General features: G+C 40.0%; 1 protein-coding gene across 9 annotated transcripts in view; it reads left to right on the top strand.

The window, feature by feature from the left end:
- The window catches only part of ank1a (ankyrin 1, erythrocytic a), a 60,275-nt gene that overhangs the window by 15,914 nt on the left and 25,899 nt on the right, over nt 1-18,462 (top strand). For 3 of the 9 annotated variants that reach the window (XM_077601578.1, XM_077601577.1, XM_077601572.1), the window contains exons 2-8: nt 3,277-3,369; nt 15,036-15,137; nt 16,860-16,958; nt 17,319-17,417; nt 17,654-17,752; nt 17,935-18,120; nt 18,205-18,303. In XM_077601578.1, the coding sequence (XP_077457704.1) occupies nt 3,277-3,369; nt 15,036-15,137; nt 16,860-16,958; nt 17,319-17,417; nt 17,654-17,752; nt 17,935-18,120; nt 18,205-18,303 (777 nt within the window). Of the gene's footprint in view, nt 1-3,276; nt 3,370-9,641; nt 9,911-15,035; nt 15,138-16,859; nt 16,959-17,318; nt 17,418-17,551; nt 17,753-17,934; nt 18,304-18,462 lie in introns of those variants that run through there. The other 6 variants (XM_077601571.1, XM_077601570.1, XM_077601574.1 and 3 more) reach the window with 5 other exon arrangements.

Raw genomic sequence — 18,462 nt, forward strand, 5'->3', positions numbered from 1 at the left:
TCTCAATGCAACAACACACAGTTAGGATACCTCAACTAAATTGGCAGACAACACAGACTTAATAATTAATACAATAAAATTGCTACTGTGAATGATTAATGGTGGTATAAAATCGCTTTCTAATCCATAGTGGTACAGTCATGAGCTGCCCTGCCTGGCAAATCTAAACCCTGCCGCATTTTGGACACTGACTGTCTACAGAGCGTATGATCGCTCTGTAGAAATTCTGGTCAATTACAGCCCAGTCAAGTGAAGATATGTATTTGAGACTTTTCCGACAAAAGGCGTATGATTAGAAAATTCTAAGCAAGTCTACGGAAGAGAAGGTCCCACAATAAGCCGATATGGTGATGAAGATGAGACAAAGTGAAAACGGATGCTCCTGCACAATATTTCAATTCCATACCACCTGGTGCTTCAATCTGTGCCCTTCTAGACTTCACCTCACTTTAATTCATCTCACACTATATGCATGATTAATCAGGCACTTTCACCTTGCAAGCCCTTAAAAATCTCTTCTAGAAGTTTTAGAGTCACTATTCATTATTTATTAACTATACTATTTATCATCACTTTTCTTAAGTTTTAATCATTGGGGAAAGGTGTGTTTACTTTTGTTGCTCTTTCAGCCTTTTCTACCCAATCCTTAGAAATGTTACACTTTCCTCGGAATTAGATGTAAGGTTTATGGATAATTATTGTAATCCTTTTTCGGTAGCTGTCATTTATATATAACCGGCTTAATATTCCTAAAAATACAAGATGAACAAGAAAGCTTGTGTTGATTATTAACAAATATAATTTGTCAATCTTCCATTGTTTTTTTTTTTCTTCTATATTTGAAGTTTCTTGCTTGAGCCTTACCTCTGGAAATAAAACTGTGAGGAATAGGCTTCACAACTATGAAGGTATCATTTTCTGATACAGTTCACCGGCCATTGAGTGGATACAGGCGTTGTATCAAGTTCTTTTTCTTCTCTGTTGTTTCTGATTATAGTGAGTATACCCAAATGCCAAGTCGATGTTAGTTAGGTGCCCAGAGACTACGCATGTTATCCCATTTTATCCTTCTAATCTACAGCGTAACAATTTGAGTTCCCTCTGTGTCTTTTGGCTGCCCTCGGGCTCCCAAAGGCTCCTCAGTGAAATGGCCTGTTCCTCTTATCAGCACCTCTCAACCCCCTTTGCCTAAGACATTTCCCACCTCCTCGTCTTTATCCTCACCCCTTTGCCCCTCTTCTCCTGTCATCACTATCCGTCTGCTACTTAATCCAATTATCCTTTTAAGATGACACGCTCTGCAACTCACCACAAACTCTGCAGATGACGCCGCTGCATATCATTTGGTCCCACAAACACGAAAACAGGACAAACACAGTTAAATGAGAGTTTTCCCCAAATCGAAAAAAGGGCTTCAAAGTGCAATTTTTGGGGTGATAAATCGGTTTGGAAAACGATGCAGTATACTGCAGTCTTTTCCCCTGGATTTTTCTATTTTAGGGTTTGGCCTCTACTGTCACCTTGTGATTCGCTCTACCCTTGTGGTGACTCCGTGTGAGTGTGTGCGTCTCCCACAGCTGTGTGTTGACTCTTGCATCTGACACTTCACCTTTCCCCACCTCTTGAAGTTTGTTAGTGCGTATGTATCTCATGGGAGTACATCAAACTTGCTCAATTTATAACACGAAACAAGAAAATGAATGAATAAAATTTCCAGAGCAAAATACTTATGGGCACATTTATTTGAATTTCTGTTCATTTATAAACTAATTATTACTTAATTAGTCATTTTTAATTGATTTTATTACATTTAGATTTTTTCATTTTAATTTAATTAGATTTCTTTATTACTTGTGCAGTCTTATTACTATTTTGATCTATTTTTGCCAAAATGGAGCCAATGAAATCAATTTTATTCAAAAATGATTTATATACATTTTTTATTGCCCATCGCAAAACACATGCAGGCAACAACAATAGTACAGTCAATAGTGGGTTGCAAAATATTGTCCCTGGGCTGCAATTTGCTCCTGGGCCTCAGGTTTGAAACCATGTCCTTTATGTAAGTCTTTTCTCTTCTTGTTTGCTTGGGTTTTTCCAGTACTGCAGTTTTATTACAAATCTAAGTGTCAATGATAGGTTTTTTTACATGTTCGGGGGTACAGTTCAGGGTGAATCTTGCCCCATGTTAAAAATTTCTGCTCAGATTGACTGAGATAAGTGCTAAAAATGCTGTAGATGTACAATCACTACATCAAGTTGTCGTTTGGTCAAAACTGCGTTTCATCATCATTTCCTCTGAGCTGCATATCTTTTTGCTGTTTTAGGGTGTGCCTACCAGCGTCACTTTATCATGAAGTACCATACATTTGCTGAGTCCAATGGAGGTTTTGCCATGTCATGGTGATTAATGTGTTCATTGTACAGATTTTGACAGGCATTTTACTGCGGAAAAGGCTCAAGTGGCACAAAAGTAGCTGTTTAGTTGTTTTTTTATTTTTTATTTTATTTTTTTAGTTAGAAACACCACAACAGGCGAGAGAAACAGTTTGTGGTTGTGTGATTATGGCTGCATGGGTGTGTGTCAGATCGATGTGGAATATGATTAGGAATATGCAAGCGTTATAGACCCTACAATGAATGATGTCTTCAAAGGTCATGATGATTTAATGTAATTCAACAAAAGTTTACACTTGTGAAACAGCAGAGCAATTGAAAGATTGAATGTGTGAATGCTTTCTCTTGTGATTTATGGAGTGCGTGCACATTTTTGAAGAATTTTTTTTTACCATTAATGCTCAAACATACCTGTGCAATGTTTGCTTGTTGTCAATTACCCATGCTGATTTTTTTTCTGGGTAAGTACACTTGCGCAAGCTAACCCAGGAAATCCAGTCTCACTTGAACCATGACTCAGCCGTTCCATCTGTGAGCATCGACACCACCATCTTTGCCATCAGTGGCCCGCTGCCCAGTGATGGCCACTGCATGTATGACATCCTTGTCGGCACCGCCATGCTGGTCATCCTTACCTGTTTCCCACAGACAGACCATTTTGCGGGGGCGGGTGGGGTCTGCTTTACTTTCCCGATTCCCGTGCCTTATCTGTTTTCTCTACCGGTGCCAATATGATCGGATGTCGCTTTTTTTTATAAATATCTTCCTTGTTGCTGATTTCAGTTGTATCTACTGCTCTCTTCCCCCTCTTTTCTGTCACTCCATCTTGTCACTGTTCCTATTAACTGGGTTCTGTCTTTATGTCATATGTTCTTTTAGGCCCACGCCGTGCATCGCTGGCTAATCGATCAGGACAGTAGTGTGAGCTCTGAGATGCCGGATGGCCAAGGAGTATGGCTCTATGATGATGAAGTAAATATCTGCAACATGTATATTTGGCCTTTTATCTATATTAATGTGTGAGTGTATATATATGTATGTATATATATTCTGTATGGATCGTCATCCCGTCATGTGAATTGTGTCACTTTGCTGCCGTTTTATTTTTCTTATCAATTTTTCTTGTGTTGCTTATGGTATTGTAGTGCTGGTTCATTCGAGTGGTGCTGTCGTGCTGTGAGCTAATTCAGTCGTACAGGTGTCGTGGATCACGCTGGAGCTTTTTTTTTTTTTACTCTTCCCTTTCCCTGCTTGACGATTTGTACTAACTTGCTGGTTTTAATGTTTTTTTATTTCTTATGTTTGTGTAGGACTTTTATTCTTTCATGTAAGACACGTGTGTATCTGTTTTAAGAATAACATCGTTCCCAGTGTCTTGTGATATCCAGAAACTGATGTTGTCAGATCAGCATATTACATGGCAAGAGTCCACGGGCAAAATATCAGTCATATTTAGTCGTATAACACGAGGAACATATGTTAAAGTTAGTAAAACACTTGTTTATCACAACACAAAGTAGTTCATGCAGCAGAGGTTCACATAACTGATAAGAGTATTTTTCCTGTGGGTTCTTCTGATTTAGTAAATATGCTTTTGTTTCATCCGTACCACTGTGATTGTGTTTAGGCTAAAATCAAATTAAAGAGTGCGAGGAGTGTGTGTGTGACTGTGTGTGAGTTGTTAGTCCACCTTGCATGCTTACTCTCACTCTTTGCATGCCATTTCCACTTTATTAGCGTTTCTGTCCTTATTAGCCTGTGTGTTTGCTGCATAGTTGTGGTTTGTGCATGCCTTGTACCTTGCCTTTGATGGTTTGTGTATTGTGGCTCTTGTGTATTTCCAATGTGACAGCAATCGCTGTCTGTCTTTATCTATCCAACCAGTCTGGGACTTGTCCGCCAATGGTCTCATTGTGACTATCTAATAGATGATCTTGGAATCCGTTTTGGTTAAGTGGAAGAAAGTTCATCTAAGTTCAAAAAGGCCACTGGTGAGACTGTCCCAGACTTTGCTTTCCCCTCAAATCCTCGCTATTGCTATTCCAAATGACTAATCCCTCTTTATCTAACTCCATTTTTTCTTCTGATTATGATGGAGCACTATGAGACTTCCTAAAGCCTAAATTTCAGTCAATGAATTTATTAACACATTCCAGAAAACGTATAAACTAGTATATTATTGTAGAAACATAAGAGATGACAAGTGGGCCCCATGTAATCTTACTATTCAAAAACAATATAAAATATTGCGTGTTCATTATGTATAATGGGTAGGTTTTTTAAAAAACTTTTTAATCATATTTCCCTTTCGTGGTTAGTACAATTGTGACTATTCCATGGCCAACTAAAGACCCACTGTCTGTTGGGTGTATGTAAAGCCTTAAAAATAATTCAGGTAGTCACACATGCAGTAGCAATTTATTTGTGCTACAATTACAATTTAGTGACATTTTGGTATAATTTTCGATCTTTATAGGTCGTGGCAATTAGCGGGATATAAACAAAATAGTACATTTTATTATTTTTGGTTTGACATGTTTGGTTTGCTTTTACTAGGTTGCAAATGCTGCTGAGAAAATACAGGCGTCTTTATCAACCTGTCATGCCACTCCTATAAGACAGATTTGTGTATTGTCAGAGGTCTGTGTTAAGGCCGTGGCCCCTCTGCTATTTTGACCACTTATTAGGATTGGGAAAGGTCCCCTACAGCTCTAACTAGCCCTCATTTAGTCCTCAGAGACAGATGCTCTGGAAGCCAAGCCTCATTCGTCACACTGCGGTTGCATGGCAGATTCAATATGAAGAAAAGCAAACTGTCACACACCGCAGTCATATAAATTCTCCCCCGTCTCAGTTTCTTTCTTTTCCAGCTGCTCCCCATCCCACTGTATTTGCAGACTACATTAGGACCCCCATTCATGACCAACCACCAGCAGTTGGCCATAATTTGTTTCAGCAAGGAGGGGCAGAGTGCAATTTACATGTGAAAGGCCATGGCCTATTCAAATATTGTAGCACTCATCTCTATCCCAGGGATATTAATACCAGCTTTAAAAAAAAAACTGAATTAAGGCCAAGGTTTTGTTGTTGTTTTTCACGTAGTGTTGACCCAACAGATCTCACTTAGTTCTAGAGAGTTTTGACAGATATATGTTCTGATGAATAGTACCTGTTAGAAGTGACATTAGGAAGGAGAGAAACTGAGTGATAACAGATGCATGTACGAATGCATGTGCATGGGATTTAGATGAATGCGCAGACAACGTGGGGAAGGTGGTCAGAAAGTCTCGGTTCTAAAATATATTCTCTGTCCACCTTTCACTAGGTGTGTGCAAATACATTTTTAACAAGCTGGTCTGCTTTGGATTTTTTGGAACTTCCTATGTGCTGCTTTTTGTTTTTATGTCCAGCTGCTTGCATCCCTGTGTTAACTAATGGAAAAATATACCATGGAAACTGCAGTATGGCACAAATTGCCTTTAGGGGTGTGTGTCAATCATAAACAATGGAAATATAAATCAAGTTTTCTGTTCAGATCGATATTCTTTTACAATTGTGCAGTCATCTTTTTCTTGCCAACATTCTAGAATTAAATAGTGTGTGTTTCATATCAACACAAAGTCTTGCCTTGTCATGTGATTACGACAAAGGCTCATATTTTGAAATTAGTGTCACAAACGAGCCAGCGAAAAGCCAAACCCACTGCCAGAGTCCATATTTGGATGCTCAGTAAAATGCCTCGCATGATGTGAATGACGCATTGACTGCATTTTGTGAAACTTCCTCAAACCCTCATCCGAAAAGAAGACTTTCATGGTATACTACGTGGACTTTTGTTCCCTTGTCGTTTAATATAGTTCATAGCTGTTCACTTTTTCTATCCTGGGATGTCATGAGCATTAGACTTTCCTAGCTTACTAGGATACACCGAAAGCATGAGTAATTTGTGTGGAAATCCACAGAAACACAGTTGAAAATAGTTTACCACCACCTGTAGATGCCTTCATTTTCAGACCACTTCACTTCAGTCTTAGCGTCTTATAGTTCAGTGGTTAATTTATGGATTTTTTTTGCTGCAATGTATGTAGATATCTGCTGTTTATAATAACGTGCAGCTTAAATATTAACGAATTCTGTTTTCTTGTCAAATATTGTAGTTGCAGTTCATAGTTCGATGAGCCATGTTGTCCAAAAAATGTGAACATTAAATTGCTTAACTTGAGATTTGAACCCTTGAGCGTCCTGGCCATAAACTTTATGGGATCTGCCCTATTACATTTTATAGTTCATAATTATAAGTTAAAATGTGTGTACTATACAGTACCAAAATGCCATTCAGACGTCTAGCCAAATTACAGGAGTGAAAATGTTCACACCCCTATTGCAGAGTTGATCAAACAATTTTACTCAGACTACACTGCCTGAAATAATGCCCCATATGCATTGGAATGGTTGCTAATTGCTGCATTATGTTATTTTAGTGTATGTGTGTATTCTATACCTGCATGGATTTACTTCAGGTCTGTGTGTATGTAGGTTTAAAATCCCTGAACGAGTGAATTTTTGAATGTGTTTTTGTGTGAGACACGATTGAGCAAGTACTCCAAAGAAGCCAATGTTCTTAATGTCAATGTTATATTAGGCATCACAGCTTTCACAGCCAATATTAATTGTTCTAATGTACAGCAACATTAAACATTACCGTCTTGAGTATGATGCATCGTCTTACATACTACGTCTACCCAAATTTACCCTCAATTTGAGTTTTCTTTCGTAATACTTGACTTCGGTGTCTAGGTATCCATGTTTGAAAATGAAGTATTATTTCCATAGTCCTTTTTATTTTAATAGGTTTGGTGTCAGTCCGACACGCTTGTTTTGACCTGACTGAAAACCATAACCAAATAATTTGGTAGTGTGCACTTTTTGGCACATATTACATGCCTTCGCAAGAGTCTATGCTGCATACAGAAGCGGCTCGGATAATGAATGAATGAAAAACAAAAACTTTATAAAAATGAAGCTTTGTACATAATCTACTGTCAAGAAATTAATAATTATCAATATTGCTCTCACTCCAATGAAACAAAGAAAATCTCAAATGTGCAAAATGAGTAGGAAATTATGCACTGCAGATCATTTGCGTTGTGAACTGCCCCACTGTGACCAAAAAACATTCTTCATTTTTTTAACAGTGGAAGACCACCTGCAGGTCCTGAATGCTTGTGGTGCATTATCTCTAAAAGATATTTCTTCATTACCTAGACAGATATGAATTATTGCCTGGACGAGGAGATCCCGCAGATACTGATTTATTTCCAGTTGTATGTGTTGACTCCATTCTTTATCATTCACTTCCCAACAAACTTTCTTTTCTTTCTTCTCACTCATCAGTCTGCTAACCCTTCTCCGCTTTTCTGCTTAGGAAGACAAATGGCAGCCTGGAGCGGTGATGTTCTCATGTCATCTTTTCTTTTATTGGATTCATTAATATTTGAAGTACATTTCTAATAACCTTGATTTGTCTCCCACAGCATTAGGCTAACTTTGCAAATTCATCAAAGGCTTTAAGTATACGTTATATGTTGTAATTTTTGCATAATAATGTGCTGTCTTATACAAATTTGATTACATTTCTGTTCAGTACACTGTGTATACACATTTATATACTATTCAAATTGCCACTGCAGTCTTTTTGCTACTGATAAGCTCACTGACAGCTCCCTGTCAACAAGACAAATGGAGCAAATGTTGATTCATTAGGTATGTTATCACAGCTAGGTATTTTCGAGGGTGACAGCTTAGCGGTTTTATGGTGGTGAATGGCATTAAAGCAAGTCATATCAGACAAGTGAATACAGGTTGCCATGAAATATATTTGGTGAATTAAACTGTTTTACAGTACACCATTACATCATGCATTCCTTGTTTTAAGAGATACTGTTGACAGTATCAAACGTAGGAAAGAATGTGACACGATCAAAAAGGACAGCTGACGAAGGGCCATTATTTTGGTTGATTGTTCCCTTAACTGGTCTGGCATCTCCGGACAAAGGCAATATAGCTGCTACAAGGCGAACACGTGGACAGCTGAAGCCCTTTATCCTGTCAACAAGGCGGACCCGACACCGGGTGCAGAGGGCACGTCTGTCCTGAGTCTAAATCAACTCGGTCTCCAAACCAGAGTGTGTCTTGATTTATTTCAACTTCCCTAAAAGAGTTGGCTTAGCTTCAAATTACGCCACGTGGTAACAGATTGATGATCAGCCATTATTCTTTTTCTCAGAGGTACTGTATGGACCTACCGCAGACGGATACAGTGGAGGTTTATTTCAGGTAGTTCAAGGCCTTTAATTGTGCAGAGCAACTGGACTATTTGTCAAGAACGTATTGATACCAAGATGTCTTCTTTTGGGAAACATGATTTTGGTAGATTAGTCTTTGGTGCTTTTACAAAAAGTGTGGACAGCAGAGTAATGTTTTTGCCCTGGTCATGGTCTAGTGCTTCTGAGTTGTATGTAGCCTTCTTTTTATATATCCCCCTCCTCTTACCCTGTCCCTCTCCTACAGCATTTATCTCTCTGCATGGTTTTGGCAGCGATGTGCTTTTCCCAGCATTTAGCCAGGAGAGGCAAAGAGGAGGGGAGAGGTAGAGAAAAGAGGGTCTTTTCAACAGAGGAATGACGGACGCTTTATTAAAGGAGGCAGGGCCTTTTGAAAGGCTGGCCCCTTCATGCCCCCCCACCCAAACCGAGTGTCTAGCCCATTGTCATGGGGCGATGGCAGCAACCCCCTCACCAAGCGCTTTGTCACTGTAAGTCACCTCGCAAACTGAAACAGATCTGCGACACCCCTCCTCCTTAATAAAACACCCATTTTCCACAGTTATTCTAGTTTGGTCTATTTATGGTCCGTGAAAAAATGATTGTGAGGCTGTCACAAAACATACAGGAGACACGGAGATGGGCGTGACGTGGGGACGACAGGACAAGAAAAAGGAGGGAAGAAGTGAAACTTGGATGATAGAGGGGATGTGAGCTAGAAAGCAGAAAGGCTGGAGCGCGAGTTTAGAAGATGCCATGGTTAGAACTCAAAGATTTCGCTCAAAGGTGGCATGGAAAATGTCCCTAGGCAAAAGAAAAAATATTGACCATCAAGAATGTCCAGTAGGTAGAAGATTTCTGTTGAGCGTTTGGGGCGCCTATAGGTTTTCGGCTGCTAGTAAAATGTGTGTCCGGAGATACAGGCAACATTCCTGCAGAGATAAAACCCCGGGCCCCCATAGCCTCCCCTCCCCTCTGTTTCTCCACCCACTAAACTGGGTCCAGCTCACTGAAGTGTGTGCGCCCGTATGGGTGTGTGCCCGTGTTTACGTCGGACGGGGGTCTGTGTGCCCTGCAAGGTGGTACTTGCGGGGTGCAATTGGAAATACATCTTTCAATTTGGGACAAACAGAACGTAAGAAAGACGTGGAGAGCCAACAGGCATGCCAGTCAAGACCATCACTTTCGGAGTAAGTACAGCAGTACCGTTTACATACTCTCTCTCTCTCAAATACACTTGCTTCACAGTTTTTGGCCTTGTATTATGATGGTCATCAAAACATTTTCTGAGATAAACAATGGCTAGTAGTCAACTTACTATTGTATTAGTTGTTAATTTCCCAGTTTTTAATGGATTTAAGAGACCAACTTCTTATATTCCATATTTAAATATGTTTTTAGGAAGGCTTGTAGAAATATTTACTAATGTTTCGTATCTTGAATCTATCTGATTTTTTTTTTTTTAATGAAAAAGTGGTGGAGTATGAAAAGATCCAAAAACTGTACCTGTGCGATGATCGTTTGACCTGCCAATTTCCGCTGGTTTTAGGAATTGACTTGCATAGGTTAAAGAACTTTTTTTGCACTTTCCTCACTTAAAAAGTACTTTGGGGTGCATCATTTTGAAAGGAATGCTAGGGCACTTAAATGCTAAGAATTATCTAGGCAAGTTTTTTTTGTTTGTTTGTGTGCACATCAAAGATTAGTGTCTGTATGAGTGTGTGATGTGTTGTTTTTGTTTTCCACTTAATCTTGTTTTTGACGAGCCTTGTTCCTCTGATGTGCCAATTGTAACATGTCAACCAGGATTAGTGAGGGTAAGTAAACTGGAGCTCAGCAAACTAATTAACTGGCCGATTAATGAAACCCTTTCAAAGTAACTGTAATGAACTCTATCTAGACGTTTTAATCCAAAGAGACAACATAGCGACACAAATACTAAAAGGTGCGCCTTCCAGTCCTGAGAATTACCGATGTCTACTTTTATTTTTATTTTATCACTCTGCAGAAATTCAGTAAAGTAAAATGTCAATACATTCCAATGTAAATTATTAAAGCTTGACACATGATAATACTGCAACTTTAAATGGTAACTTTAACTTATGTCAATGTGTTTTGCTATTGCTTCTCCTGGTCAAAGCTATTTAGTTTTGGTAAATTTTTATTCTTGGATGAATGATTGATACCTAATTAGAACTAGTACTGCATAGTACCAACTATGATGATTCCATCCATAGAATAAGTACAGTCGATGGAGGAGGAACGCCATTTTAACGAGCTGATCAAAGAGGAAACCAAAAGAAAAGTAAATTGTAAAGACGAAGACCATCCTTTTGTTGTTTAAGGAGCACAGCTTTCCGTATAGACGCGCGTGTCAGGTGAAAGTTTGTAACCGCTTCATAAGAATCCCCGCTTGCTTCCCCTAAATGTGCCTGTTGTAGCGTGGTCCCACGGGCCTCCACCTGACCGTGTCAACACTTACTAAAGCTCGTTATCCCAAACCAGCCTGCTGCCCACTCAATCTGATAGATCAGCCTGAGAAACGAAAGCAAAGTTGTAGAGGCTAAGGGAGAAAAGGCCCAGCGAGGGAGGAAAATCAATGTATTGAACAAATGCAAGTCAGCAGAAAATGATGGTGAAATAGCTGTTGAAATACTCTGCAGGAATTTCCATATGTGCTGCTCAATCCTGCTGTATGTTGAACAGAGGCAATGTGACACCACTCCCTCGGACTTGTTTAGTTTTCTTTCGTAGTTTCAGAGTAGTAGCAAGACTTCAAAAAAGTTGATGTTTGCCAGTATTTTTTTTCTTCCATTGACATTCTGTAGAAGAGCTACAGGATTGTGCACTGTTGCTTAAGATCCCAGTTTAATCCCTTGCCTCATTTCCTTTACTGAGGCCAGAATGTTCAAACAATGAGAAAAGAGATATGGCTTAAACCAGCAGTCTCCCTGCTCCCTCTCCCTTGCTGCGAACAAAGTGATAGCTATTTGAACTCTTATTACATTAATTGTAGAGTCGTACAGTGCTACTTTGTGCTTGAATTAAGGGAAATTCTTAGGAATCACTGATTGTATACGGTTTAAATAAATGAGTCATGGAGTGATCAAATGTGACGGCAAGAACGCCTATCTAAAACTATACACAAAATATCGGATCCTTCCCTTTTCGCACTATTGTCCTACATATATAAGATATTTTCATAAATGCGATATGAGTGAAAAATGTAAATATGGAAAGCATCATATCAGATATTTGAAGCCAACTGTGTATGATTACATGGTATTTGTATCCTTCGAATTTGATTCTATCAGCTAGTATCATTGACGATGTTTACGTTCTAACAACACAATCGAGGCTTTGTCAGAATGTGGATTCTTCAGCTGTAGTCATCCATTTCAGAGGAAAGGCAAGAGTGTTCATCGCACACACGCATGCACACAAACACTTATCTTTCAAACACTGCAGTCCACCAGTGAGGGGGTGATGTCATTCCGACTGCTGCAGCGGCAGCAGAGCAGAAAATAGGTGGCTGGGGGGACGTTTGGGGTTCACGGCAGTCGAGTTCTGGTAAGAAGAAATTCAGCCTCCACTTTGGGCATTTTTTTTTTTTAAATGTCATTTTTCCATTAGTTATTCCAAGCACAACTTCATTAGCATTACTCACTCTTGTTTATGGAGCAGGTTAATATATCTTGTTTCTTTTCCTGCAAATAGAATGATTAATTGGCTCACACAGATTTTCTCAGCCCTAGATTGTGAAGCGTATCATTTCCCTGGGACTAACAAGGGAACAAGACATTCATCTTAATCATGCATTGGTGTCCCAGAAAACCTAAGGATCGTTTCCAAAATAATGAAAGCGCGTTGCATGTTGTTTTTAAATTAATGTGTTGCCTGTCTGTTTATTTCCAAGTCACAGAATGGGTGGAGTCGATCCATCCTTATCTCAGTGCACACACATTTCTTGACGCAAGCAGATGCACAAAAATGCCTTACTTTGGTAGGAATGTGTGTTTGCCATTAACATGATATTAACATTTAGCTCTGCCGGCAATCTGTGAGGTGAGCCCCCGAGTGGGGCGTCTCTAGGGTGTCTCCATGGTGGATGTGTGTCTGTATCAGCTGTGTTTACTCCTGCAGTGATGACAGGATGTTTCCGATGTCACCATGGCACTTTTCAAACATTTTGTGCAACAGAATGCCAGCCTGTTGTCCTTAGTGCATTTTATAGCTTTGAATAAAACATTTTTGCATTTGTAAAAACAGCTTTTAATGGACACACTTGTCTGCAGGATGCTAAAATTTGCCCTTCACATAGCCTTTTGCAATCTGGTTTTATATTCCGACAGTTTGAGAATGGTATGATGCCTTATTCTTTCGATGCAAAAACAATCATTAGGATTCAAAAGACGACTGCGGTTGTTTCTTGCGCTCTCAAGTTTTGTGATTGTGTGTGAGCTCGTTGTCTGGATGTTAGTAGGTTTGTATTTCTTCCCATGGAATTGATTTCAAGATTCAATTCAAATGGGAGACATGTTCAATAAGGCAATTGGTCCATCTATGCCATCATCTTTTAGATATGCTGTATTGTAAAGTTTTTTTTAAAATCAAATCTCTGTTTCAGCACTTTTTTTTATTGCTTTCACACCTAAAGCAACTTAGTTTATGTGAAATATAACGGATTGCTCTAAATGTGTGCATACTATCCTGTTAAATCAATCAAAGGCCCTTTAGTCAAATCATACGGTAGCAGAATTCTTATTATGAGCAGATTTTGTAGTTTTGTCCAAAGAATCAATGCCGTATCAGCATGAAATTGGTGGATTAGACACCCATGATTGATCAATATGGATATAACCACCGATTCAGGGAGTCCGCCGCCTCTGGCCCGGAGTCAGCTGGGATAGACTCCAGCACCCCCTGTGACCCTAAAGCGGTTCAAAACATGAGATGAGATAAACCGCAAAGTTTTATCGAATGAATTTTCAATTCTCAACTTCTCTAAACATGGCTGCTGCTCCACTTTAGAGTGAGTGACAATTTGTCAGACTGACTGACTCAGCCAAGTGGCTCAGTAGGATCGGGGCTCTACAAAAGACCACGATTGATCTTGCACTAAATGTTTTAATTTTCAACTAACCGCTAGTGCATTTTGTCAGGAACAAGGAAGGCATTGTCCTTGCATTTAACCCAGGAAATGTTTTAGCTGAAAACAAATCTTTACTTATCGTGTTCTTTTTTTCATGTGCGACCACTCCTTTTTTAAATATTTTTTTCTAACGTGACCTCTCTCTGCACAGTGCTCTGCCATTAGAGTCCTGCTGAGTTTGTGTTGTCGTTTGTTGCTATGCCTCTGCTGCAGGCATGTGGATCCTTTCACTTATTTTACTCAAGCTGATTGCCTCTGTCAAAAGAGGGCCAACGAGCGACAACAATAGATGACACAGTTTAAGGCACTGAGGTGTAAAGTTGAAAGCAAAGGGGAAAAAACAGCTTCATCGGCGTGTATGATGCTGAGAGCTTTTAGTGTTGTTCAGTCAAAATGCATACATTTTATGTACAGGGTTAGTGACCAATGTTTAGATGGAGTTATAACGAGAGGAGTCTGCTAAGCAAGAGAGAAGATTATGCAAATGAGTTGGAGAGTTTGCCGCAGTCAAGTTTCTCGCTGCTACACTCCCCCCTTCGCGTGTCGGTTATTGGGGCGATGCATGAGCGATCGTGTTTCAGCAGCAACCCCACCTGCCATGGTGCGCCACGGCATTTGGGACAGTTCACAGCTGAACTTAGAATGGAGATGCCAGGAAAATGTTACATTACCTTTTCGTGCAAATGGAGTGGCTAGATTTCAGGTGGAAGCATTAAAATATATTTCAAACTAGATGAGGAAAATGGAGTAAAGTTGGATTAGCAACTGGGATGGCGCTTAGTTCTTGTTTTGATTCAACAATTTGGCAGCTATTAGTTGAACATAAACAGCATGAAACTGAATAACAAACCATTTTTGGAAAAGAATGGAGAGAACACAAACTAGGTTAATAAACACCCGCATTTCCCATGATAAAGATCAGAAAATTGGACTACCCTGCCCACATGTTTATTAGTGCAGATGTTTTTCAAATGCACTACAAAAACTGAAGAAAATCTTTGGCGAGGAGTGAAATGAGTGGAAAGCTGGTGGATCATTTTGTACAAGCCTCATCCTTAACCCACCTGTCTTTCTATATTTTTTCTCTTCATTCCTCTTCTTTGTGTGCCCTTTACTTTACCCCGCGTCCCTCCCTCCTTTCCTTTTGTCCCGTGTGTTTGCAGGCAGATGCTGGCAACAGTTTTCTCCGAGCGGCTCGGTCTGGCAACCTGGACAAGGCCCTGGAACACATTAAGAATGGCATTGACATAAATACAGCCAATCAGGTGAGAGAGAGCTCCATTTTCAGGGTTTGATCATCATGAAATTTCAATTCAAATCAAGCACTTCCCTTTATGTAAAATGCCGCTTTCGATTACCTGGAATACGTGACCTGCTACATTGAATCGGCCGTCTCTGCATTTACTGTAGATGTACTGTACTTTGGTTTTCCCTCTTTGGTGTGCATGATGTATACATTAATCCATGTGCACTTGTAGTTGTTTGTGCCTGTGCACTCTGCCGTGTACTGTATATGCATGCTCAGGCCTACGGGGCAGGTAATAAATGGGCAAATGGGTTCTTCTTTGCCCCACTCCTTTCATCATGTAGCCTTTTACCCAGAATCTTGTCCACTGAGGTAATGGGCCATGAATTGCTGCCCTTGAGCACTGCTGAAAACCATGTTGTGACTGTGTATGAGTACAGTTGCACATTGTCACAGTCTGTGCTCAACATTGTCATTCTTCAGACCAAAGCACACACACCCTATAACAAATGCACTAGGTCAGCAATGACACTTCATTTTCCCACTGTGAAAGCAATACTACCCCCCATTGGATAGTGATCTTAAAAAGACAGGCAACACCTTTACCAAAAGAAAATACTTTCTTTTTTTTCTGGTATCTAACAGTTGAGAAAAAATTCCAATAAAAGAAAGCATTTTTAGGAGGTACCTGTCTGAGAGTAGACATTTAATCAATGGCAGTACCATTTCAGCCAATGGAATGCATCCCATGATTTCCCCATCATTTTACCCATTATCTGTTCCATACAGTCTATGGGTATGACTTATGTACTCCAATTTGCCTCCTTTAATACTTTTTAAAAACTGTCTTCCATATGGTCATTCATACATAGTACTTGGTGTTACTTACTGCTAATTCCACAACTCATTTATTCCTAACTGTCCAAAGTCCAAAGTGTATTGCTTTAACTTTTGTATTTACCCTTTAATGAGCATGGAGTGAAATCAAATGTCAAATATCAGATGTCTTGATAAATTGCAATTCTGCTTGCCTGATTGACGTGAGTGTAACTTTATGACCAAGGAGGTCTATGTGGTGTTGGTGGTGGTATCCCTCGAATGACTTGGTTACCTGCTTCACTCCCGCTCTGCTCTTGTGTTTTTGTTTTGTCTCTCAACTCAACAACAGCCCCACTTGTATTGTTAGTTGCTTTTTTTAAATCTATTTATTTTTTGTAATTAGCCCACTTTTGTGTTTTCTTCCTTTTGTCACACCCCTCTCCTGTATTTGCAGTAGAGTTGATGGTCTGCTGTGGTCTCTCCACTCAGAGGAATAATATCAGTGGTGTGGGAAAGGTCCAACCTCACATGTCCTGTGTGGCTGAAGAAAGGCTGTGTGAGGTCAGACCTATCCCACACGGCTTTTATTCTTCCCAGCCACGAGACCAGCGGCCTGCCATCTCGCTCCAGTCTTCCACCTCTGCCGCCGCCCGCACCTCCTCCTGTCATTATCATTAATCAAATGAAAATGATTTCATCCTCATTTTCATTTCCTAGACTTTTATTTTTGCTAATGGTATGTGATGTCTTGTGTAAGTATAGTCCTCCTCTGATTCGTGAGTCTTAATTTACAAACCAAATTTTGAGCCTGCATGATTTATACTCTGTGCAGAATTGTGTGGTTACTTGACGGCATTATTCTTGAATTCTTGATTAGGGAATCGTCTTGTAATTGCTATACTTTGTCATGATTTTCCCTCAGAATGGGCTCAATGGGCTTCACCTGGCCTCGAAAGAAGGCCACGTCAAGATGGTGCTTGAATTACTTCACAACGGAATTGTACTGGAGACCACGACTAAGGTAAGGCACTATTGGCATTTTTTTTCCATTAAAAAAAAAAAAAAAATGTTTATTTTATGTATCAAAGTTACACAGTAATGCCCATGTGATTAGTTTATGATTGAAAATGTTTTTTTTTCATTCAGATAGGTAATAAAATATGCTGTAGTTACATTCTCTGCTCCTGACTACCAGTCTCAATGATATAGTTGTTCAATAACAAATGAGGAACATAATTATGCCCACATCCTGAGCATTATATCTCAGAAATATTATCTCCACCTTCATATTCTGATGTCAGCATACAAATTGACCAAACTGTTCAAACATGTTGAATACGTTGTGTAGCTGTGTTGTTGCCATATATCTGTGTTTACCCAGAAAGGAAACACGGCCCTGCACATTGCAGCCCTGGCCGGGCAGGAGCAGGTGGTCACAGAGCTGGTTAACTACGGGGCCGACGTTAACGCTCAGTCGCAGGTGAGGCCGTATGCCGCGTGCTCTCTCTCAGCTGCTTTTCAATCTGGCGCCGACTGTGAAACCATTGTACTGTATTGACAATAGCAATGTTCACACACGTCTTTGCGCCAATATTTCTGTGTATCGTTGTGCAGCTTGGTGTTTGTATCTGTAACTTTCTATCTTGTTGGTGCTTTTGGCTTCTCTTCTGTGTGTTTTCGTGCGTGGGTGTGTGCGTGTGTATATTTCTGAGACAGAAGGGTTTCACTCCACTCTACATGGCTGCACAAGAAAACCATCTAGAGGTTGTGAAGTTTCTTCTGGAGAACGGGGCTAATCAAAGCATTCCGACCGAGGTACCAAAAGACGAGAGATGTGCTTGAACCCGTAATCTGACAAATCCCTCAATACTATCCAGCTGATCCTGACCGGTTGTCATTCCATTGTACTGTGTGCTCATCAGCTTTCGTCGCTGACGTGTCTCCCAATGTCTTACATGCAATCAGTCTGCCTTCTAAGCGTCTACTCTCTTCGACAGGATGGATTCACTCCACTGGCTGTGGCTTTACAACAGGGCCATGAAAATATCGTAGCCCTGCTCATCAACTACGGGACCAAAGGGAAAGTCCGTCTCCCTGCACTTCACATTTCAGCGCGCAATGACGATACACGCACAGCTGCAGTGCTTCTGCAAAATGACCCAAACCCAGATGTGCTCAGCAAGGTATGCAACACTGCTGGTGTCAAGATAATATTTTTAATCATATTACTAGACGGACTGTTAAGGATGACTCGGGTGTCCTTGCAGACTGGATTCACACCACTCCACATTGCTGCACACTATGAAAACCTGAATGTTGCTCAACTACTTCTCAACAGAGGAGCCAATGTCAATTTCACCCCAAAGGTATGGAATTACTATTCAGTGAGCTCCATGTCCAATCTGTGTATGTGTGTATGTATATTATATAGTATATACTAGTGTGTATATATAATAAGGGGTCAAATGATGAACCACCCTATAGCATGCTTGCTTTGCTGTTTTTTTTCTTCTTTCATTTCGTAC

The sequence above is a fragment of the Stigmatopora argus genome, chromosome 5, assembly GCF_051989625.1.
Source record: "Stigmatopora argus isolate UIUO_Sarg chromosome 5, RoL_Sarg_1.0, whole genome shotgun sequence".
NCBI classification, from domain to species: Eukaryota; Metazoa; Chordata; class Actinopteri; order Syngnathiformes; family Syngnathidae; genus Stigmatopora; species Stigmatopora argus.